General features: G+C 36.2%; 1 protein-coding gene across 2 annotated transcripts; it reads left to right on the forward strand.

The window, feature by feature from the left end:
- Positions 1–2,597: 2,597 nt before the first annotated feature.
- LOC114286322 (homeobox protein LUMINIDEPENDENS) lies at positions 2,598–19,676 on the forward strand. Of its 2 annotated transcripts, none has more exons than XM_028229474.2 (13): positions 2,598–2,990; positions 4,071–4,098; positions 4,652–4,782; positions 5,349–5,698; positions 5,793–5,886; positions 5,968–6,061; positions 7,656–7,785; positions 7,897–7,948; positions 8,037–8,080; positions 8,185–8,273; positions 14,043–14,483; positions 17,063–17,613; positions 18,457–19,676. In XM_028229474.2, exons 1-13 carry the CDS (start codon positions 2,817–2,819, stop codon positions 19,339–19,341), a joined length of 3,063 nt encoding a protein of 1,020 aa, XP_028085275.2. In that variant the 5' UTR covers positions 2,598–2,816; the 3' UTR covers positions 19,342–19,676. The 2 variants fall into 2 exon arrangements, with proteins under 2 accessions (XP_028085275.2, XP_028085274.2); XM_028229473.2 differs by having other exon boundaries at positions 2,619–2,990; positions 17,027–17,613.
- The last annotated feature ends 5,694 nt before the right edge of the window (positions 19,677–25,370 follow it).

Raw genomic sequence — 25,370 nt, forward strand, 5'->3', positions numbered from 1 at the left:
TAATAGTTATACTACGATGCGGTTTGGTAACACTTACGTTTTCAGTTTATATTTATAAAAATTTAAAAAATTCAAATAAAAACTTGTTTGATAAATTTTTGATTTATAAATCAATGGTCTCAGTTTATAAATTTGGCCAAAAAATGTAAACTCAAAAAATGAGTTTACGTTTTGAGTTTTTTTTTTTTACCACCAAACACTAGCCACCACCCGCCACCATTTTCTACCACCGTCTTCCGCCACCACCACCCACCATCACCTGCTACCACCATTCACCATCCACCCGCCACCACCACCACCACCATCACCCGCCGCCACCACCACCACCACCACCATCCACCATCCGCCTACCAACCACCATCACTCACCACCCATCTGTCACCCACTCGCCACCACCCGCCACTACCATCCACCGTCCGCCACCACCACTCACCAGCCACCTGCCACCACCATCCGCCACTCGCCACCACCAGCCACCACCACCACCACCACCACCCACCTGCCACCACCACCACCAACCACCCACCACCACTACCACCACCCCCTCGCTACCACCCACCACCCGCCACCTACCCGTCACCACCCACCACCACTCCCATCCGCCACCTACCACCCACCACCACCCGACATCCGCCACCCACTTGCCACCACCACCCGCTACCACCACCACCACCCACTCGTTACCACCCACCACCCGCTACCGTCACCCACCCACCCACCCACCCATCCACCACTCGACACCTACCCGCAACCGCCACCCACCTGCCATCCGCCACCATCACCACCACCCACTCGCTACCACCTATCACTCGCTACTATTACCCACCCACCCGCCACCACCCACCATCTGCCACCCACCTGCCACCACCCACCACCCGCCACCACCGCCACCATCCACTCGCTACCACCCACCACCCGCCACCGTCACCCACCCACCCACCACCACCACCCACTTGCTACCGTTTTCCACCACTGTCTTCCGCCACCACCACCCGCCATCATTTTTCTCCACCGTCTTCCGCCGCCATCACTCGTCTCCACCCACCATCCGCCATCACTTGTCATTTCTCACTCTTTTTTATATTTTTAAATTTTTTAAAACATTTTGTTTAAACCAAATGTGTTTGTAGTTTATATTTTTCTAAAAACACAAAAAGTAAACAAAAATCAATTTATAAACTTTTGGTAAATATAAACTGAAAACGTAAACGTTACGAAACATGCCCTACATATTTTGAATTATAAGTTGAAAAAACAAATTTGATACTCAGCAATAAATATGAACTACGCCAAATTAGCAAAAAAGAAAAAAAATTATAAGCTTCATGTTTTCTAATATAATCCCTTAATCATGTCAAACAAACATAACTTAAACCCTATCAATTCCCTAAGGAAAACTTAAATAGTGTCTGGTCGTAGTTTTTATTCATTTACTATATATATATATATATATATATAAATTTAGATATATTTATTACAAATTATTTATTTTCAAATTTTTCTCTGAGAAATTTGAAAAATTGAAAGCATAAATGTATTGAGGGGTAACATTGTCAAAATAATAAATTTAGGCTTGGCTTGGATAAACTAAAAAAGCTAAAAAATCAAAAAAATATTAAAAAAACTAAAAAGTCTATACTATTCAAGGGTAGCTTGTGGGGGAAGTCACTAGAGAAATTTTTTGAATTCAACTATCCAAAAAGTCAAAAAGTTAAAAGGGTAAAATAGTCATTTTAATTTTACTATAGTATTTTATTACATATCTTTTCGTAAAAAGTTAATAATTATCCCAAATATATATATATATATATATATTTCTCTAATTTTTTAATTAAAAGGTCAAAAAGTGCACTTATATAACATATCCAATTACTTAAGCCTTGTTTGTCATAAACTAAAAAATCAAAAAGTCAAAAAGTCAAAAAGTCATTATCTTATTTTATTTAAGTCACATCACCTCTCTATCACATTACTTCAAACCCAACTCATATTTAACCTATATTTCATAAAAAGTCAAAAAATACACTTATTTAGATCATCCCAAACCACCCCTTAGTTAACATGTACAATTTTCTAGACATATTCAAATTAATATAATATATTTGGCGAGTTACTATAAAGTTGATGTAACCGTAGGATGGAATAGAGGAGGCAAGAAGTTGACAAAAATTTATTTTGAAAATAATCAAATGTTTATAATATTTTGAAAAATATAAATTTGTTGCAATTTTTTGAAACGAAACATAGTTCTTTTACACATCGTTTAAAAAATTATTAAAAAACAAAAACAAGAAACATACATAAACTGGACAAATGGATTGGGGGTAAAAATGTAATTTCACTATTTTTGCTAACTCCATTAATGTTATAATTAGTGGCAGGAAAGTTAATATCATTATGTTAAAAGGAGTTTAATGTATTTTAATGTTATAATTAGTGGCAGGAAAGTTAATATCATTATGTTAAAAGGAGTTTAATGTATTTTTATTTTCAAAATTTAACGAAGACGAGTGTAATTTTTTTTGAAAAAAAAATTGTTAGATGGACCGGTTTGGGTGTAAAAAACTGTGAATGGGCCGTCTTTTGATTGGGTCATTGCTGTTGGGCTTTCCGGTTTCGACCGTTCCGGGCACTCTCTTCTCGAATAGCCCCCCAAACCAAACATCTCTCTCTCTCTCTCTCTCTCTCTCTGCTCAATTCGAAACCCTAGCCCTAGTTATAACTCCGAATGCGTCAGAGATTTGTATAGACTTTGGAATTCTAATGGGAGGATTGTTTTGATCTTTCATTGCTGGGCTCGGAAGATTCAATTGACAATGGAGGTCTTGAAGGAGAACCAATTGGAACTGGCCGTTTGCGGTTCCACGCCGTCGTTTCAGGGCTTGTTGGACTCGCAGCAAGAGCTTTTCCATAGCCAGATCGATCAGCTCCAGAACATCGTTTTCACCCAATGTAAACTCACCGGTGTCAATCCTCTCTCTCAAGAAATGGTGCGTTTTTTTTTTGTTTCGATCTTTTTTTTTGCGTCCTTTTTGACATCTGTTTGATTGGTGGGAAACAGTGGGAAAGGGAAAGGAAACGAAAGAAGGTAATGTCGAATTTCAATGGGTCATGTTGGTTTTGTTTCTGAGAATTGAAGAACTCACCTTGATTAAGCCAAATTGATGTACTATCTTCGTTCGCCTGATTGGAAAGTTATTTTATTTTATTTTTTTTGGCACCAAAAATTGTCTGCTGCTTTATTAAATTTCTGAACTTGGATCCCAATTTGTTTAGATGTTGAGGAAAGACAATAAACAGAGTTGTAATGTAGCATGTTTGGGTGGCTGCTGAAGAGGGAATTGCAAATTTTGCCAAATTCAAACTTCTTGTATATGTGGCATGGAAACTTGTGTGGTTGGTTGACAAGTGGATGTCAAATTCGAAATCTTTAAGTAATGTGCTGTAAATGTGAGCCAAAAGCGCCCCACCAGTGCCAAATCTTTAGCCAAAATTTGGCTTTGCCAAGTTTGCCACATCAGCAAAGGCAATAATCAACACTAGATGCTTTTTGAGAAATTGATCCAATGGTAAAAAATTGATATAAGATTGTGCAGATAGCATGGGATGAGAATCAATGGAGTGATATAGCTAAAATTTTATTTTATTTTTGGAGCACTATAGCAAGCAAAAAAATGGATTTGGGTTTTTACCATTGGAGGCTTCTCAGTTATAACTGATATTATGGGGATGCCATTTAATCGTCTCAAGAAACTTGTACTATTATTTTTTTGCTGTTTGTCTTTGAAAAAAACAGTAAATATTGAATTATCTAAACTAGCATGTTTTACAACTGAGGTGTTGAATTCTTGATTCAATTGTTCATTCTTTCAGTATTCCAAATGTGCTGCTGTGACTTATTATTTTAATAATTAATACCATATGAATTGGTGCCTGGCTGTGCAGGTTACTGAAGTACAACCTTTGTTTTGTGTAATAAACACTCTGGCATTATGTTTATTAAATGATAGTATTATTTTATCTGTCACTCTGATTACTGATATGTATATATTTTTTCTTTTAATGTGCAGGCAGCTGGGGCTTTGTCAATTAAAATTGGTAAGTGCTGGTTCTGTGCTCTTGTTGGAAGTATCACCTACAGGACTTGATCAGTTTGTTGGAACTTGATTGATGTTGATATTTCTCAATGGACAAAAAGGGATCGATTTCTTGTTAATTTATATTACTGTCTATGTTTTGATTCAGACACCTATACAGAAAAGCTTTTATCCATCTCTCTCTCTCTCTCTCTCTCTATATATATATATATATATATATATGGATGTAGGACTTCAATTCTGCGGTCCTTGTGTTGTGGGAATTGTTTGTCGATGTTGCCAATTATTTTGCAAACTGAGTTATGTAGTTTATTCGGCCAATTTTCAACACATGACAAGTATTTACATCAGGAATACATTTTATTGAATTACCAATTCCTAGAATTACTTTGGTGCTTTAGATGCAGTGCAGGATTGTAATTTGATTAGTCAGACAATAGTCGATTTAATCCCCTGATTGACACCTTCATGCTTTGTGTGAATATATTTACATAATCATTATTATTTATTGTTGTATAAGTTATGTTGAAGTTAACACAAATTTGATTTTGCAGGTAAAAGACCTAGAGATTTGTTAAATCCCAAGGCTGTGAAGTATATGCAGGCAGTTTTCTCCATTAAAGATGCAATCACCAAGAAGGAATCTCGTGAAATCAGTGCTCTTTTTGGTGTTACAGTTACACAGGTTTGTTTTTTTGTTTTTCATGATCTTCATCTCTTTCTTTACTGTTAATTGAGTTCAAGAATGAGCATATGCAATGAAATCATTGTTTTTTCTATACAAAATTTTTTCCTTTTTATTTTTGGGGTGGGGTGGGGGCAGGGGAGTTTGAATGATATTAAGAGGAGTAAATATATATATTAAAAAAGTTCTTGATTCTATCCCTAATTTCTCTGAATTGCATCAATATGAGTTTTCCTATCAAAATCATTTTCTCTCTCTTTCTCTCTCTCTCTCTCTATATATATATATATTTCCTGTTCTTTTCTTTTTTTGGTTAGATAGAATGTGAAGGTTGTGTTTGCTTAAAAAAAAAAGAAACAAAGAAAGAAACAAATTGCGGTGGAATTTAAGTGGAGATTGTGTTGTGCTTATGTATCATGGATCTGTCTAAAGTTTTGACCATTTTTTGGGTTTTGTTTTCTGTTGTTATGATGATTTTCAAATATTGATGATCTTGTCAGCTGGAGATATTTCAATTTGTTGATGTAAATTATTGATTGCTTACACCTTTATCTTTATATTCATAGGTTCGCGATTTTTTTACCAGTCAACGTTCAAGAGTGAGGAAATTTGTTCGGTTGTCAACGGAGAAGGCACTTCGATCTAATGCATCTAAAGAGGTGCAAGATGGGGTTCCAATGACCACTGATCCTGCAATGCCAGTTTATCCAGTTCCCTTAAACTCTGTGGGGCCTCCCAGCAGTGAAGAAGGACCTTCTTGCTCTACACAAGATGAAACTCTACCTGTCTTAGATGACCCGGACAGAAATTTTGTGGATAATATTTTAAGTTTGATGCGGAAGGAAGAAATGTTTTCTGGGCAGGTGAAACTGATGGAGTGGATATTGCAGATTCAGAATTCTTCAGTACTACATTGGTACTCATCTTGTTATCTCATGAACATGGCAATTTGTAGTATTGTGGTCGTCGGCTGCCTCCCTTGACCTAGTTACTCTCTTTTGTACTTGCAGGTTTTTAACTAAAGGTGGTGTGATGATTTTAGCGACATGGTTAAGTCAAGCAGCCAGTGAAGAACAAACAAGTGTTCTTCATGTCATTCTTGAGGTATGTATTGGTGGTACAGGAGATGGTTACTTTTTTAAACTTGCACTGGAGCTTAATGGTTAATTACTTGGCAATTACCAGGTTCTCTGTCACCTCCCGCTGCACAAAGCTCTCCCTGTACATATGTCAGCCATACTTCAAAGCGTTAACAGATTGCGTTTTTATAGGGCATCAGGTGTGGTTTTGCTACAGATGCTTGCTCCTCTCTCTCTCTCTCTCTATATATATATATATATTACTTTGAAAAAACATATATGCCATAATAGACATTGGTCATTAAAGGTATTTCCAGTTAAAGGATCAAACAGTTGCCTCAAGGTTTAGTGAATAGCCAATAAACCAATCCAAACCAAACTATGCCAAGCCTTAAGTCTTATCAAATGGGGTCGGCTACATGAATCATTTTTCTCCACGCGGCTCTATCAAAGGCCATTTCGTTAGTCAAATTAAGTAGATCCATATATCTATTTATAACGTTAGTCAACGTTAATCTAGGTTTACCCAGTCTCCTAACACTACCATCTACCGTCACTGCATCTCATCTTTTCACTACTGCCTCTGTTGGTTTCCGTTGAATATGACCAAACCATCTCATTCGGTTCTCTTTCAACTTATCTTTAATTGGTGCTACTCCTAACCATTCTCAAATACACTCATTCTTAATTTTATCTTGTCTAGTCTTGCCATACATCCACCTTGGCATCCTTATCTCAGCAACACTCATCTTATCTATATGTTGTTTCTTGGTTGCCCAACACTCCACCCCATATAACATCGTTGATCTAATAGCCGTTCTATAGAATTTACCTTTTAGTCTAGTGGGTATTTGTTTATTGCACAGTACCCCAAACACACTTCTCCACTTAAGCCATCCCGTCTTAATCCTGTGGGCCACATCCGTATCAATCTCCCTGCCGTTGTGATAATCGACCCTAAATAATGAAAATGTTCACTCTTAAGCAGTTCTTGCTTCTCAAACTACACTTCTTCTCTGCTTTCATTGTTACTGCTACTAAATTTACACACCATATACTCTGTCTTAGTGAATAGCCAATAACAATATAAATTTGCTATAAACAGGACCAGTGTGTACTGGAGTTTCCTAAGAATTTCCACATATAGACATTGTTCGTCATCTGTTTTAAGAATTTTTCTTACCCTAACCCCAAATAATACACAGAAGAAATTTTCTGAATTCAATTTTTTGGAAATTGAGTTTTTTGTTTTTCGTATTTTTTTTGGTTTTTGTGAATATTTTTAAAATTATAAGCAATTTTTTTACTTTTTTAGATATACCTTACTTGGATGTATCTAAAAAGTAAAATATTTGAATTTTTTTTTTATAAAAAAAATCAATAAATACACAAGAAAAAGAAAAATGTACTAAATTTTCATATATATATATATTTTTTATTTTTGATATTTAGTTAATTTTTTAAAGATTTTTTTCACAAATATTATACTTTTTTAGTTTATATATGTTAGGTGCATTTAAAAATTAAAAAAATTGCTTAAAATATTAAAAAAATTCAATAAAAACAAAAAAATACGGAAAACAAAAAATTTTAATTTTCTGAAAAGTGAATCCCGAGTTGTGAAACTAAACAAGCTGTTCTTTTAATTGTTTTCATTTCTGAAAACATGAAAAAATAGAATGGACAAATTGAAAATACAACCAAGCATGGCCTAAATTTTTGCTTTAGCTCTGTGTATGTGCGTTTTTTTTCTTTTGATCTTTTTGGATCTCATTTATCTGATTTGAAGATCAGACATTTCAATCAGGGCAAGGAACCTGTTATCTAGATGGAGCAAAATATTTGCAAGAAGTCAGGCTATGAAGAAATCCAATGCTGTAAAATCTTCAACCGACGCACAGAATGAGATGCTGTTGAAGCAGAGGTAAGAACATTTCATGTCTTATATTTATATGCATGCATATTCTCTTCCCTCCTGGTGGAAAAGAAGGTTTGTATAATTGGTTTTCCAATATTACTCTTTGATCATGTGCAGCATAAGTGACATTATGGATGATGAATCATGGGAGTCAAAAATTGATGCATCTGTAAGTGCTTAACAGTAGTTAAATGATTCTTGATTGAAGCATGTTTATGTTGTGGGATATTCTTTAATTATCTTTTCATGGTTCATAGGAAGACACTCTGGCTCCCTCTCTTGAAGGTTCAGAAAACTTCAGGTATATATATATATATATGAGTTGGGTGATTGTATCAGGTACTATCATTCTGGTTGGAATTGTTTCGATTGATGTGGAGTTATTAAGCATGAAACTTTGTACAGGAAATTGGAATCTCCTCAGCTACTGAAACTACTCCCAGCATCCGCAGATGATTCTAGTAAGAAGCTTATCCGAGGTGTATCTTCATCCCGTATCCTAAAAAAATATTTTGATTTTGATTTTGATTTTGAAAATATAATTTTATACTATCATGTAACTTTCAAGAGAAATAAAAGGACTGGAAATAAAATTTGTTTTGAGTATCATCTTTTATTCAACACTATTCCTGAAAACACAGCCCAAATGTTCAAAATCTGCTAGTCTTGATGATGATTAGAAATGTAGAATTAATATATCATGAGTTAGTTTCAAGTCTTGCTTCTGATGAATGTTGACAGTAGAAGAACATTTTTTTAATTCTGCTGATTTTTCGCGTTTTTGCAAAGTTTTAAATTTAAGGGTAAATTACAAATACCTCTCAAGGTTTTTTTTTAAGTTATTAGGTCTCCTAGTACACACCTAGGAAGCACAGATATGGGTATGATACGATATGGATATGGCGATATGGCAAGATTTGAAAAACTAAGATACGGGTATGGCAGAGGTACGTTTGTAAAAAATATTATTTTTATAATTTTTAGTAATGTAGCAGTAGTATGCATAAAAATCGAGTGCAAAACTGCATTACAATATGACCCCAACTATGTTAGTATTGAAAAGTAAGTCCAATCAAAAGTCCAACCAAAGAAAAAACTCCCAAATAATAGAGCTAATATCTTCCTAAGCCTATGTACAATACGTACAATCCAAATCACAAAACAAAACATCAAACAGAATATGAAAGTACTAGCAAAAACAGAATTGCAGCAACCAGCATCATCACCAAACAGTAGCAGCAAAAAGAAACCAATAGCAGCAAACTTGCATCAAACTTATCAGAACTCTTTAATGCCAATGCTTCTCCATTGATAACATATACAAGTTTATGGGACAAACTAATATAATGTTAGGAATTAGACGACTCCTAATTTCAAAATTGGTGAGATACAAAATAACAAATAAGAAATATAATATTGTTGTTTGGTTTAGATTGACTTTTTGAAAATTAAGTTTTCTATTTCTCGCATTTTTTTTGTTTTTAGTGAATTTTAAAAATATTTTTAACATTTTTATTTTTTATTTTTTAGATATCTAACCTAAATACACTTAAAAAATAAAATATTTCTGAAAAATATTAACAAAAACCAATAAATAGACAAAAATATGAAAATATACTTAATTTTTATTTTATTTTTTGTATTTAGTGAATTAAAAAAAAATTATTTTCAATATTGATTCTATTTGAAAAATCTGGAAAAATCGAATATATAGATATCAAATATATAAATATATAAAAATTGAATATATAAATATAAAATCGAATATATAGATCGAGTGAGAGGACAAAGAGAGGGAACGAGAGCGCGAGAGGGAGAGGGAGAGGACGAACCTTGATCGGCTCCTCCTCCTCCTTGCTGCTGTTCGCGAAGATTCAGCTAGGGCTTGGTTGATTTTTTTGTTTTATTTTAAATTACTTTTGTTATTTTACACTTTGACCTCATTATAAGTTTTTAAAATTATTTTTTCGCCCCGCTGTGTCCCGAAAGTATCCCAAGCATATCCATGAAGTATCTTTGCGTATCCCAAGCGTATCCGAAATTCAAAAAAAAGAAAAAAAAGAAAATAGGATACTTCTTTGCCGTATTTGATATGTATCTCGCCATATCGGACACGTATCCGTATCCGACACGCGTACGAGGGCTATTTCGGAGTATCCGTGCTTCATTGGTACATGCTAATATTGGCACAATGGTGCTACACCCTGTGTTTCATTGAAATATTGTAACAATATATTTTTTAATTTTTTTGGCCAATCGGCATGAGAATAATTGCAAATAGGAGGAGAATTATATCAAACTAGATAATTATAATTTAACAACACATGGCTAGAAGTTGAACAACTATAACTGTAACTATTACAAGATATGGTCCATATATAATGACACTTTGAGCATGTTTGATTGACAGGATTATAAAATGGGATTGAGATTATTAATCTGTGGGTCCAATAATGCTGTGTTTTTTTGGAAATTTTGTGTCAGGATTATTAATCCAATGGATAATTAATCTAACAAATTTGTTGGATTATTAGTAATGGAGTAGGAGCGAGATTTTATATCCCGAGCTTGGAAATAAAATAAAAAGATTCTTTTACTTAATCCAATGCAAATCAAACAATGGACAAGAGAATAATTTATCCTACTAATCTAATTGGCTAGTGAATATTATATTAATTTGATGAGATTATTAATATTTTCACTATTAATCTTATGAATCAAACATTTCCTTTATAAACAACTCCACAAGAAATAGGTAGTTCACAATTAGAAGGCATAAACGAGTCCATACAATTCCTCTCTGGACTTCTTTGGATAAAAGTGTTGGCCAAGAGTTGTTACACTTCTGAAGAGGCTTGTGAGCAAAACTCATCACCTTGTGATTGGTTGAAATAGTAAATCTATTTTAAGTGTTTTGTTCGGAGTTTGTACAAATGTGTGAACAAAATAATTTTCGTACCGTTTGGCTCCGTAGCTACTCTTGTACTTGTTGATTAATTATTTAGAGATTGTGAATTGTACTTGTCATATTGATTTCTCAAATTAAAAACTTCTACCCATTTATATAGTTACGAATAGGGTTGTTTTGTAACTAAAGAGGGTTTTTTACTATTAATTTTCAAAGGAAAAGGTCTGCTGACCTAGACTTTACCCACTTAGAATTTTTTGGGTGGATGGTTGTGCAGTGGAGATTAAATTTGTGTAGTGCGAGATCCATATATAAAATAAATTTGAATTATAAAATGATAATTTTGGATAATTTTTGAATAGTTAAGTCTGAGTCTGTGTCTGTAGCATGGTTATCAGAATCCCGATCCGGATCTTACGATCCTACGATCTTACGATCCATTTGAGTACAATCGATCCGGATCGTGTAAAAAACTCTTTATAGGTAGGATCTTTCGATCCTGGTAGTGGGATCTTATAGGATCGTGGAATCCCGATCCGAATCCGATCCTATCCGATCCAATTTACAAGCCTTGTTTTGTATTGTATGACATATTTTGTTGTAAATTTTATATTTGTTGTCTAAATATCAATTTATATTGTCAAAATAAATAATAAAAATTAAGTAGTATTGAATCAAATAGACTAAGAAAATCAAACTAAGAAACAAACATTTATGCGGTAATTTAAGAAAATTAAATAGTCGGAAAAACAAACTTAGCTTTAGCAGAGTCTAAGAAGGGTAAGATGATTGCAACTTTATCCCAATTTCTGGAGAAATTATTTTTGTGACTCGAATCCGCTCCATCAGGGATGCTAACGACAAATCTTATCATTCGACTAAGCTACTCTTTTGAGTTCTTAATCTATTTTCATATCCAATTTTGTTAAATATTTTTTTTTTCACTTTTTATGCATTATTGTACATTGTAAAATATTTTGTTTAGAATTCTTCTTCTTCTTCTTCACCTTCTTTTTTGATAAAATACAGAATTTTTACCATCGAGTTTTCTATTGCATAATATTATATGTACATTTTACATGGAGTATTATATTTTTCACAATATCTTCACTTCTTTTTAATAAAATATAGGTTCATTTTGTGTATACTTTATAAGAAATATTTATTTAAATTAAATTATTATGTAATTTGTCTTTTTCGGTAGGATCTTACGATTCTCGATCCGATTCTACGATCCAATCCTATAAACACCTCCAACGATCCATCGTAGGATCCTAATTTTAACAACCTTGGTCTGTAGTATTATTGTTTTCAGAGTAAGAAATTTTTTTTAATGAAAATAAGATGATGTTATGTTTTATGGGAATGGAACATAATTGAATACTCATTATTAGCTTCTTCACGGAGATACTATTTACTTAGGGTGTAGTTTATATGATGTGTTAATTTGGTCTTTATTATTTTAATTTGTTCAATTTTGTTCCTTAATTTAGCGGATTGTGTCATATTGATTCAATAAATAACGGCCATTAGGTTTGGTGGACGGAAATTTAAACGATGTATCAATTTGGTCCCTATAGTTATACGATGTGTCAATTTGATTCCTGTCAAAATTGAGCAAATCAAAACAATAGGGATTAAATTGACATATCGTATAAACTACAAGGATCAAATTGACACATGGTTTGAGCATGTGACAACTTTCCGTCCACCAAACCTAACGGTTATTATTTATTGGACTAATATGACACAATCCGTTAAATTAAAGGACAAAATCGAGCAAAATAAAATAATAGAGATCAAATCGATACATCATGTAAATTACATGGATCATTTGTATAATTTACCCATTTACTTATAATATTGAATAATAATTTTTTTTACAATGTATTTGTTATATATCAAATTTAAAAATAAATATTTTAGTAAACTCATCATTTTATTTCATCTCATCGCAATGATCAAAACGCCACCTTGAGTTTTTTTATCGTCAATGCAAGCGTACCCTTGGCATATAAGGGCCAAGTGGTGAGCCAATAGACGAATTGCAAATAGACTTTGAACAATTGAATGTCTTTTAGCAATTAGTAGTGGTATAAGTAATTTTTTATTCTCTTTAGCAATTTATGATGGTTGGCTGATTTGCTGGATAGATGATGTCTGCGAATCAATATTATGTATCCACGTGTAAAGGCAGCTGGTGATTTTTTTTTTTTTTTTAAAATTTTTAAAACTCGGTTTTTTTGAAAATTATGCTATAGGAGTATATGTGGTATGTGTACCGGTATGTATTCAATATGAGTATTCATATTGATACAATTACACATGTATCAGTATGTAAAATTTGTATATATATTTTTAAATAAAAAAAATTGAATGTTGGGTATAATATGGGTATAGTATGGGTATGTGACAATTTTTTTTCTTCAAGGATATAGGGTTTACTTGAATAAATATGTTGTTCATTTTCAAAAACTCCAACAAAAAGGGGTACTTTTTTATAAATATCACAAAGTAAAGTTCTCTTTAGTCTTTATAATTGAGCAATGGTATATATTTCTCCTGTCAATTTGTCCTAATGATCTCTCTACATCAATTAGTAATAAACTCTAATTTTAATTTGTACCTATGTAATTACTTTTTGCATTTGATTTTTAATAATTGTTATAGATCATTCACTGCTACAAATTATAAAAATATTATGATTTTTTTTTTATTCTTTTAAGTTTTGCCATATCATATACATGAGATCATGTTTATTTGGATGGACGGGATTAGATGAGATTAGCATTTGTAAGTCCTAGGAATTATCGATCCCTTCATATTGTGTATTATATCCCATATTTGAATCGTCTCAGAAATGAGGGATTGAAAAATATTCTCAATTTTGCAATTTAACTAATTTATCTGAATCTATTTTTAGTCCTCCATTTTATATTCCACCTCCCTATTGGGATTCAATAGTCGGGTATTATCCCCGGATGAACTATTAGTCTGGACCTCAATTTTTATGCATTAAGCTACTATCTTATAAGCACCTGGTGTTTGGAATGTCATGATAATGAATTGTTTTTATTGCTTTGGAACTTGGAGAGTAAAAGAAATTACGCATCCTGTAGCTAAAGTCTACTTTTGAAATCAATCCAACTCTCAAGCGGAATAATGGGTTTACCAAAGGACTTTATATTGAAGAGAGAACAAGGATATTATACTCTCCAGATGAATTAACAATATCTTTGTCTGCTTTTCTAGTATTTTTATGAATAGCTAAAGAGACAAATCATGCACATGTGATTTTTCTATTTTTGTTACGCGTGTGAAAGAACATGGGTTCATTTCCTTAACTAGTTAATAGAAACAAGGGAGCGGAGAAAAGTTCTTATGGTGGAACAGCCTGGCCAAAAACAGCCCGGCAGAAGTTTTCAGGTTGCAAGATCAGTACCTGCAACTCAAGGCCGCCCATTATCGGCCGATGATATCCAAAAAGCAAAGTTGCGTGCTCAATTCATGCAAAGTAAATATGGAAAATCCGGTGTATCTTCCGGTGAAGGGCACCAAGTGAAGACTGAAGGTCCTTCCAAATTTCCCTCTTCCCAGGCAAGAACTTTGCTTTCAGCTTCCAAAGCTCGTGTTCAGCCTCGGGTTGAGGAATGTAAGGACCCTGTGATGCTTCTGTCAAAGGTCTCTATTCAGCAAGAAGCTCCTCTTGGTAATAAGGTTAATTCGGATCTGAATGAACCTTTGTTGAAGAAGTTCAAGAGGGTCCAGGTCCAGATCCCATGGCAGACACCGGCAGGTACATTTGCTTCTAGTACTCCTTTATTAACTCTTTTCATTGTTTGTCAAATTGTTTTGGGGTAGAAAGAGCTAGCAGGAGCCTCTAAATGCACTCCAAAATTATTGAACACCTCCAAATTTCATAATTTTAGAGGCTCTCTCTCTCCCTCTCTCCCCAAGTGAAAGTACTGACCGTTTCGAGATTTGTCCAGAAGTTGGAGATAGATATATGACTGTTTAGTTATTTTCTCCTATATTCACGTAGGCAGATTCAACATCCTCTATGCTATAAAACTTGCTGACTTTGCTTAATTTACCTTCTTTCTTCTTCTTCTTCTTCTACATATATATACTCTTTAATCTTTATAATTAAATCTTAATTCCCTTTTTTTTTTTGGTGGAAATCTTGAGGATCTGTTTTGTTCTATGTTAATTAATTTTCTCACTCTTAATCAAGAAACTGTAAAATGTGTTTTTTATGGATCCTGTTTCTGAAAACAAATTGGGGAAAGGAAATATTGATGATGTCTGGAAAATCAAGATCGACCTGTTAATACAGTATGACTTAAAAAGTATCCACACTCGAGGACATTTAATTGGGCAGCAAATGAACATGTTAAACTGGAATGTGATTTCCCAAAAATTATAATACGACGCAACGGTGCAATTTCTTGCAAAGATATCATAGTAGGCATTGCCGCCATGACTCCAAAATTTTCGCTCGGGTATTAACCTTTCGTTGCTGTTGGGGGTATGATGAAGGTTAGGAGTATATGGTGGATGAATTGTGACTAAAAACTCTCCATTAATCTATGCACGACAAGTGTATTTTTCTGATTTGGGAGACATATTTGCTAAGAAAAATCGTTGCTCTAAAAGTGTGCCTGACCTAGAGGCAGAAACTTCTCAGGAGCCTTTGCACCTAATGAAAGTGTGATCATTCTAGTGTTTCTTCAGAGATTAATTTAATTTTTACCACATAATATGGTACATCAAATTACTCAATTGACTTAAGATATTTCTTTTCCCTTCCAATTTGACTCCAACTCCAATTTAGTCTTGTTCCCTTTGCTATTCTAAGGCCATTGTATAACTGTAACACAGGATCTTTCATTCAATTTTTTCACATGATCGAATTTAGTGAAAGCTTCTTGTTTGATTCCATTTACCTTTTTTTGCTGCCAAACCTACAAGTCAAGGACGGTATTTTTATGAATTCTGAATTTGAGCATATGAAGTGGAAGTGTCATTGAAACAATTTTGAATATGGATTGATGATGTTATTGAATTCATATGGCCCAATGCAAGCAGGTTACATTTAACGGCACTAGTTATGAACAATTGACAAATGCACCCCCCCCCAAAAAAAAATAAAAAAATAAAATAAAAATAAAAATAAAAATAAAATAAAAGTAAAAATAAAAATAATAATAAGATTGAAAATAATGTATAGCTTGTTGGCTTTGGAGATCTAGAACATAATAAAATATGAAATAACCTACTGAAAATTATGTTTATTGGTTAGGAAGTTCATGGTTGGGTAACTAAACCCAAATGGCTTGCTTGTAGCATAACCCATGACCTTTTAAATTTTATTTTTTAAATATATTTTTATGACCTCTGCATGACAAAGATTTTTGGACTCATCCCTTCAGAATAAGCACGAATAACTTATTACTTGTTGAACTAGAAACAAATAATTTGACTATACAAATCCTCGTGAGTGTTAACTATATATTTTATTTATAAAAAAAAAAATAAAAAAATAGGCCAATGATCGTTTGGCATTGTCATCTGATTCATCACCTTGGACTTGGCTGATTTGCATGGGAACGGGTGAAACCAAGTCGGTGATGGGGATCAGTTCTCAAACTTCTCCATTTGCTGCTCTCCTATTTGTGGAAGGGTTATTCTCAGAAAGCTAGTTTTGTTGTCTCACTTTATTACTGTCAGTAACTACTTTCAATGGCAATGGAAGTAAAAATCCATTTTGCAACTTCACATGATTTTTTGTCTCAAATTCATCTGTCTCTCTGTTTGAAACACTTGTAATCAATGGATTATGTTTCAGGATTCTTATACTTCAATGTAGTATTTGATTCATTAGAATGAAATAAAATGGAATGCAATGATCATTTCTTAACTTCTTTAGAAAACAGCTATTCCCTTACATTGATAAATGATAATTTCATTTATAATATATTAATTATTATTTTGTTAGTGAACAAAATGTAAGAATGAATATTATGATGGAATAGTCATTCAATTTCATTTCATTGTAGTAAATCAAACAAGATGAATTAACGAATGTAAATGTTTTGGGACGGGAGGTCAGAGAGATTTGGGACAGAATTCTTGACCTTTCGCAACTATCCTTTGTCTTTTTCTGTCACCCGATATGAAACAACTAACCAATACCCTGAATGCAAAGAACTCAATTGAGTGCCATGAATACAATATGATTCTGGGAATTCAAATCTAATCATTAATCTATAAAAATGGAAGCCATTTGGATCTTAGTGTTTTGCAGCCTCCTTTAACGTTCAAATAAAATTTCTGCAGATTTTCGCTTTTCTACCCTTTTCTTCCTTAATGCAGAAATGAGGATCCATGATGATTGGAGAGTTGGCATGGGCGAGAATAGCAAAGAGGTTGAAGTACAGAGAAACAGAATCCGAAGGGAAAAAGAAACTATTTACAGGACATCTCTGGAGATACCACACAATCCTAAGGAACCGTGGGACTCTGAGATGGAGTATGATGACACTCTAACCCCGGAAATCCCAACTGAGCAACTACCTGATCCTGATGGTGCAGAAACAGTGGTTTCTCCCCAGGAAAATGAAATCAGTACAGTTGTTGCCGAGGTGCCTGAATCGTCGACTTCTCAGATCAGTAATGGGAGTGTGCCTGAACCAGACCTTGAGTTGCTTGCTGTGTTGCTAAAAAATCCGGAATTGGTTTTTGCATTGACGTCAGGCCAAGGTGGTAGCTTGTCGAGTGAGCAAACTGTGAAGCTGCTGGATATGATAAAGTCCAATGGGGTTGCCTCACTGGCTAATTTAACTACTGGGTTAGGCAGAAATGCTCCTGAGGAGAATGTTCAAGTTTCTCTTCCTTCCCCAACTCCTTCCAGCGATCCTGTAACGGTGCGTGTTTTAGGCACATGTTGTACAACTTTTAACAAATTACGGAATTATTGCCATCTTCTTCTTCTTCGTCTTCTCTCTCCCCACCCCTCTCTCTCTATGTGGTAATTCTATTCGCATATTGCACCTCATCTCAGTACATACATTTGTATTGTTTGGATATCAACTTTCAAACAAAATTAAATATTCGGACATCAACAAACAAAAATCAATTGTTCGGATATCAACTATTGAACAAAATTTATTTATGAAAAATTCATTTTCGTTCAGAAGTTGATGTATAAACATTTGATTTGATATTCAAAGGACACGAATGATGTGTGCTAAGAATTTTTGTGGTGTGCGAATAGATATACCTAAATTAAGAATTAAAAACAAATGTCCAAAATAAGGTCAATGAGGGAATTCCAAGCATTTGATGGGGCTGAATTTTTTTTTTTTTTTTTTTTTTGGGGGGGGGGGGGGGGGGGATGGGCTAAGACTGCTAAACGGTGTCATGATGAGCTACGTAATCAATGCGTCCTGTGTCTCTCCCATCTCAGAAAAGCCACCCATAAGCACTTGGACCCCAAATATACTTCAACAAACACTGAAATGGCGGTTGGAGGGCATATCTTTTTTTCTCTGCCTTGAGTTCTAATATTTGAATTTTGTAGTCTTTGTTCTGGTTGTCATAATACCCATCAATCAAACTTGGAATCTACTGTTGAAGTCGTGGCTTGATCAATAAAATAATTCAAACTCCATGTTTTCTCTACTGTTATTGTTGTCATTGTTGTTAATTCACTTAACTGATATATCTTACTTGTTTCTTGTTATCTTATTTTTTTGGGTTAAATGCAGAGCGGTTGGAGTAAAAATCCATTTTCACGGCAAAGCATAACGGCTAACAGAGAACCTGTTGCAGTTTCAATCCCTTCACAAGAAAAGTTTCCTGCTAGCAATTTGGTTCGGCATGAACTATCACCACCCATCAAAAACATCATGGCCCAACAACCACCACCACCACCAAGCTTCCCACCACTCTCCCACCAAGCACTACCTCAATACCCCTTGCCCCACAACAATAACCGATTGACGCCACCTGTAATTCCTCCGGTACACCAGATTGCCACCAGCAGTTCAGAAACAGTCCGAAACATGAAAAATATTCCCCCCAGTAGCTCATCTTTACCGTCGTCAATGCGGGTTGAAACATCTACCTATGTTAAGACGGCACCAATCTCAGATATGGTAAATAGAAATCCTGTTTCACATCCCTCCACATCCATGCTGCCACCACGAGGACAGCCACAGAGACAGCGAGAGCCACGGCCGGCTTTTGTACCCGAGCCTATGGTTTCGACAATGCATTCTTGGAGGGAGATAAACCCGGGTTTAGCTTCAAATCCTCATCCACTACCTAATCAAAACAATTATAATTCATTCGTGAGAGGAGCAGGACCAATGCATCATGGTCCTCCGAGGGATAGAGATGAATATATGGGGGAGGAGGATGTGGGGTTTGAATCGTGGAGCCCAGAGAGAAGTCCATTCAGATCCAATGAGTACATGTCTGGACTGACCTATCGGGAACCGAGAATGAACATGGGCCATAACCATAGATCTAGGCCCGGTCCTGGCCCTGGACCAGGGCCGGACCGGTCAAGACCATGGAATTCTTCTTCTGAGTACCGGGATTACAACAGGCAGGGAAACAGAAGGCCGTGGCGTGATGGGAGGAGATGAGAGATTGATATCAGCCTGATATATAGAGAGTGCATTTTGCTAATTAAGTATATCGGTGGGTTTCAAAAAATTTTGGGTGATTTCAGGAGAATGAATGAGTAGACTAGGGATTACTCACAAAATTGGTTTCAAAATCAGCATAAGAACATTAGAACCGGTGAATCTTATCTTATATTCCGCCAATATTCTGGACTTTTTTTTGGGTTGATCTTTGGGTAAATTCCTATAAAATCAGGATTGTGGTTTTGGGTACTTGAACTTCAAATTAAATCTTGCAAAATTGGTTTGTCACTCATTATTTTGGGTTATAAATTTGTACATATTGGGGTCTAAAAGGAAGTTGTGAACAGCTTTGAAAGTGACTGAAACACCAGGACCAAAAAGTCGAAAAGATGCGTGTTAAAAAAAATATACGAAAAGATGGACTAAAAAACCGGGTATTTGGGTTTGGCCCAAAAAGATTAACAAAATTAAAGGCAGCTGAGCTGCACTTGATTTGCAATAAACATAGGGCTGAGTATAAAAAATAATAAATCGGCCCGGTTCAGATTACACTGTACGGTTTGGTTCGGTTTTTTTAATGCATAGTTTGATTTTAATTCTTAAAATAGGTGAATCGTATTTTATGGTTCGGTTTATGATTTTATAGCTATGAATTTAGTTGGAATCGAATCAGACCATTTAAAATATATGTAATTTGTTACCAAACACAAATACTAAAATATTTTATTAGTACCAACATATATATATATATAAAAATTACAACTCTCTACTATTATAACTATATTTTGTATAGTGATAAAACTAGTTTTATATAATCATGTAAATAATTCTTAAGCTGTGAATAATATTTTGTAATCATATTATGAATAATGATAATAATTTTAAAATTAGCAATTTCAAATTGAACCGAACCATAGTTTAGTGGTTCGGCTTAGATTGGTTCTTAGAACCAATCTTTTTTTTTTTATTTATTTGTTACGAAATCAACCATAGATCAATTTCCTTTTTTATTTGGGAGTATTGAATACACTCATAATTATGAGTTTCATGTTACTCCTCTCAAAAGACATGTCAGATCTAGGGCATCTGAATTAGATTGAATGGAATTTTCATGGATTTATTTGGTTCCAAACTTGATGGAACCATAGGTAATGGATTGATCTTGGTTTAGCTAAATCGAATTAATCCGAGTCATGCTCATCCCTAAATAAACAGACTTGAGAACTTATATGAGAATGTATTTTTGTAAGTTAATTGAATTGTGTAGTTTGATTTTACATATTCTGCCTTTTAATTGGTTCTAATTTTACAAATTTATCTTTTAATTAATGAGGAAGAACTCCACCGTGACATGATATAGCGTTATGGGATCATAGGAGTATAAGGTTATTCATGGAATTATGGGAGGGTGGTTAAAAGAAAAATGTAAGAGAGTGAAGTGAGAAAGTAAAAAATGTACACATAAGACATTTAAAAAAAAATACATTTCAACCATTGTTTTGCAGTTTAAATAGACATGAGCCGTCTAAATGTTCTAGTAGAACAAACGTCGGTAGGACATTTTCAAAATACCTTATGCCTTATTATATATTGTGTGTGCTTTTTTCTGACTACACTGCCAACCAGGTACTCAGCTGGAGAACACCGGCAGAATAGATTGCGCCCGAACGACCTGTAACAGAAAGATGAGACTCCGGCAGTGATTCTTCCACATAGGGGCACTCCGATGATCAAGTCAGTAATCAATATCTCTAAAAAATAACTAATTGTGCTTAACTCACAAGCCAGAATATCCAAAGCGTACCTTAGACTCACGAGGGTGCCTTACTTTTATAACCAACACTGACCTGATCCCTGTAGAAGCCTAGCTTCAATGGACTCTGGCTCAATGCCTACCAGGACTCTCAAATAGATGAAGATAAACTCCCTAAGAGCTTTATCCTTATCCAGGCTGAAGTCCCCCCTTATTCTAGGACTCTTATAACTTATCGATTTATCTCGGATTCTAGTATCTCTGCAGATAACCTCGGCCTAGCCGAGACTACCTTGGTGTCAAGTCAAGGACACGTGGCACCTCGGCTGGCACTTCGGTGCCACCTTGGCCACGTGTTGTTGTCCAAAAAATATGTACCCACAACTTCTCTTTAGGTTCTATTACCTCGGCAGCCTAAGGTGATGGAACTTATATCAGTTGAACCCATAGCACGTCGACTAAACTTGCTCTATCATTCATTACCGAGGTTATCACATATCGACTTCCATATGATAAACATTTCAGTGTGTTTGCATCAATGCTTTAGAACCAAGAACCAAGTTTTTTTCAAGTTTCTCTAGCCGAGGTCATCTCCCTAGCCGGTCTTTGCTTTATTAAATCAAGAACTCCAAGAGTTTTTACACGTGTATGAGCTGTCACGCACTGCAACTCAACCGTTTTTGCCACGCATCTCATCCCTATTGAACCGTACCTGACACGTGCCATCAAGTCGCGTTGCTTTTGCGTGCGCCGCCTGACAGGCATGTCGTCCAAGGCACATTCATTGTGGTTTGTCGCTCTTTCGTGTGTTTGACAAAATTCCGCCCTCTCTCTCATTCTTTTCACTTTTGCAAACACAATTTCTCTTCAAAGCTCTCAAATTTCTCTCTCTAAAAATCCCTTACCTGCATTGTTGCTTTTTTCAAGCTTCTACAACCACTTCGTTCACCTTCTCCGGTGAAGCATTTGTTGTTCCACCACTCGTACCACCCTCGTTCAACTCCGGTGTACCTCATACCGGCGTCACTCCCTCTGGTAAGTCACTGCTTCCCATCTTATCAATCTATGTTTTTCTTTAAAAAACTCCACTGCATTATTTGCTGCCATTGCCAACCCGTTTATGTTCTTGATTATAAATTTCAACCATATACTTGGGCATGTTTGTCTCATGATTTTGCTTCTGGGTATACACATCCACACATATGCACTTGACGTTCTTGCTTGGCGTTCTTGATAGCTTAACACTGTTCTTGATTTTTCTGCTACCTTCTTGAATTTGAATCGTACTCTTTGCCTTGTTTTCTTGTTGTTTTTTTCCAGATTCTTGTTCCTTATTTCTGTTTCAATAGCTCTAGGTTTTGGGATTTGTTCTAGAACCCTTATTCTTGGGAAAAATTGAAACAAATTCCTCTTAGATCCTGAAATCCCTTGCCCCAGTTTCTGTTTTGAGTTGGAGCCAAGGTCCTTAAAACCTTAACAAACCACTCCCTTCTGAAATCCAACACTTTCCCCCTAAGCCGACGTCATGGGTATGTGGAGGTGGAAGGTAGACACCCCAATTAAGCTAGAATACTTTAGGCAGGAGTTTGCTATCCTTGCCGATGTTCATCTTAGGTTGGCTGGGGAAGAGGACTCCATCACGCCCAAAGACGACTCCATGCCCTTCCTAGTGGTAGCTTTCGTAGAGTGTGGACTTAGGCTCCTTCTTGATATCCTCTTCCGAGAAGTCCTTCACTATTATAAACTCAACCCAATGCAATTAGCCATTAACTCTTACAGAGTCATCAACGGTATTATCGCTTTAGCTAGCTGAGAAAATGCTAGGGTAACTGTAGCCGACATCCAGTACTGCTACACCATGTGTGGCCTTAAGTCAGAAAAAGGCTACATTTACTACCTTAAGCCGAGGTCGACGGAATACAAACTCATCGCCGACCTCCCTGATTCCAACAAGGGTGCCAGGGATGATTACTTCATCATCTCGGTCAACTGGGAGTTCCTTCCTGATGATGACCTTCACCTCTACCCTTTAAGCCGTACATTGTTCAGAGAGGGAGATGGTAAGAGCCAAGTGTTACTTTTACTTGTTTCACAACTCTTTTTTACTTTGATATTTTTGTATGTTCTAACGTTTGTATGCTTTATTTTGTAGTTCTTCTTTAGCTTGTAAAAGACTTCCGCAAAAACTTCTATCACAGCAAGGATTTTAAGAGGCTGTTGGGTCTGCCAGTTTACCAGCGAAAAGCCCTTTGCTGCTCAACTACATCCCGACGTACAAATCTGTACTTCCCGACGTCCCAAGAAAAAGCAAGTCTCCTCCTTCAGCAACAACCCCTCAAGCTGAATCATTAAGGCCTGACCAAGGATCAATATCTGGTCCTCTGGAGCAACCATCAATCTTTGCCCCACAACTGATCCCACTTTCTCAACACCAACGCTGACATCGAACTCCACTGCTTGCACTAGCAGGTAGAACTCGAAGCCGAAGAAGCCGAAGTGCCGAGGTATCCTCATACGATCTAGCCAACCCCCCAACTGCACTTCCAGCGATCCATTTCGGCACTAAGGTCACCGTTGCCGTAGACGCCGACGAGATGGGTCGTAAAAAGGCTGTAGCAGACGACCTTCTAACCGGCATCCCCAACATCGTCACCATACAATCTTCACCATCGCAATCTCAGCCAAAGCCAAAGCAAAAAAGGCTGAAGAAAGCCCAAGCAAAGGCAACAGTAACTCAGATCGATTCTGAAGATACCTTGCCGATCTCCAAGATGGCCGAGGCAGAAAAAAGTGCCTTTGCCGTTGAAAAGAGGCTCGTAGAGGCCGCTCCCTCTGAATCCACTCGGTCAAAAAAGCCAAGGTCAGAGTCAGCCACGACCTTGGGGTCCATGAAATTTGATGCCCCCTGGGCCCTTCCAATCACCATAAAGGACAAGCTAGTCAGAGTCGGCGATAGCGCGACTGACATTGAAGTTGGCGTTGCCCTCTCTACTGCCTTGCTCATTCCAAAAGACCTCGAACACAATGCTGAGGTCAGTGAATGTGAAAACTTTGCTCTGATGTTGCAGCACTCCGTTCAAGTAAGCCCCTAACACTTAGTACTTTTTCATTCTCTGTTTTTCCATACTTAGAGAATTTTGCTAACTTTCGTTTTGTCCATTCCTCCTAAGCGATCCAACACACCCACTCCTTTGCGATGCAGGCTTTCGACATTAAGAAGGAGTTGGTCAATAAGACCAAGGAGGCTGCTAGGTTGCTGAAGATCGTAAACAGAGCTGAGGCCAAGATGAAGACATTGATAGATCAGGCCAAGGCAACTAAACAGGCCCAAGACGAGGCCGAGGAGAGGGCAGGAGCTGCTGAGGCTGTTGCTAAGGTCCTCGAAGCCGAGAAGAAAGAGGCCGAAACAAAGACCATCGAAGCCCAAGTTGAGCTCATTGCTGCCTTGGCCACAAAGGACGCCGAGATCAAAGCGGCGAACGAGAAAACATACGCTGAGGGGGCAGCCGACGTTAATGAGGACTACAAGAAGCAAGTGAAACAGGTATGCAACAAGGGTTTCACTCTTGGTTGGATGGCTGCCTTAAAGGAGTTGGCTGTCCCCGAGGACTCGCCTCTCCGAGAAGATAGCCGCATTGTCCTGCCATTCCCACCCACTCCAAGGACGAAGCTGAGTCCAAGGAGGAGGCCGAGGCCAAAGAGACTTCCCAACTCTGAATGAGTAAGTTTTAGACTTGACTCAAGATGAGGGAGACGAGGTGCAGAAGACTACCTCTGAGGCCGAGGTCGAGGCTGCCAACCAAAGCATTGATGATACACTTTGCCAGATCGATGCTAAGGTAGAGGCTGACAAAAGTGCAACACCTCTAGCCGACAAAGCTAATCCTAGTGCTTAAGATATTTATGCTTTTCTTCTTAACTGTAATACTTTGTCTTTAAACAATGTTAGCTCTGTATTTGGCCGATGTGCCCTTTTTGTAATCTGAACAAGTAGTCTCTTTGTAGGCCGAAGTGCCTTTTTTTTTTTTTCCCCTTTGAATGCAAGTCTTCTTTTCTGACTAAGTGTCTGAATGCTTGTCTTTCCTTTACTGTCTTGTACGATGTCATACTTAGAATATTTTGCATGTCTTTAAAGTATACCTTAGTTGTGTAATCTCCTTGGGGTAAAAATACTTCGGATATATGTGCTGAATGTTTATCTCGGCCTCGTCTTAACACTTGAAAAACATTGTAAGAAAGTTTTCACAAGTGTTTATCTAAAATATGTCACTTC

The sequence above is a fragment of the Camellia sinensis genome, chromosome 14 (genome assembly GCF_055761805.1).
Source record: "Camellia sinensis isolate YWXY chromosome 14, ASM5576180v1, whole genome shotgun sequence".
Classification (NCBI taxonomy): domain Eukaryota; kingdom Viridiplantae; phylum Streptophyta; class Magnoliopsida; order Ericales; family Theaceae; genus Camellia; species Camellia sinensis.

Excerpts from the sequence above, each read along its gene's own strand:
- LOC114286322 (XM_028229473.2), top strand. The coding sequence starts at position 2,817 with ATGGAGGTCTTGAAGGAGAACCAATTGGAACTGGCCGTTTGCGGTTCC. Across the intron at positions 4,099-4,651 it reads GGCTTTGTCAATTAAAATTG|GTAAAAGACCTAGAGATTTG; the intron begins GTAAGTGCTGGT and ends TTGATTTTGCAG. Across the intron at positions 4,783-5,348 it reads TTGGTGTTACAGTTACACAG|GTTCGCGATTTTTTTACCAG; the intron begins GTTTGTTTTTTT and ends TTATATTCATAG.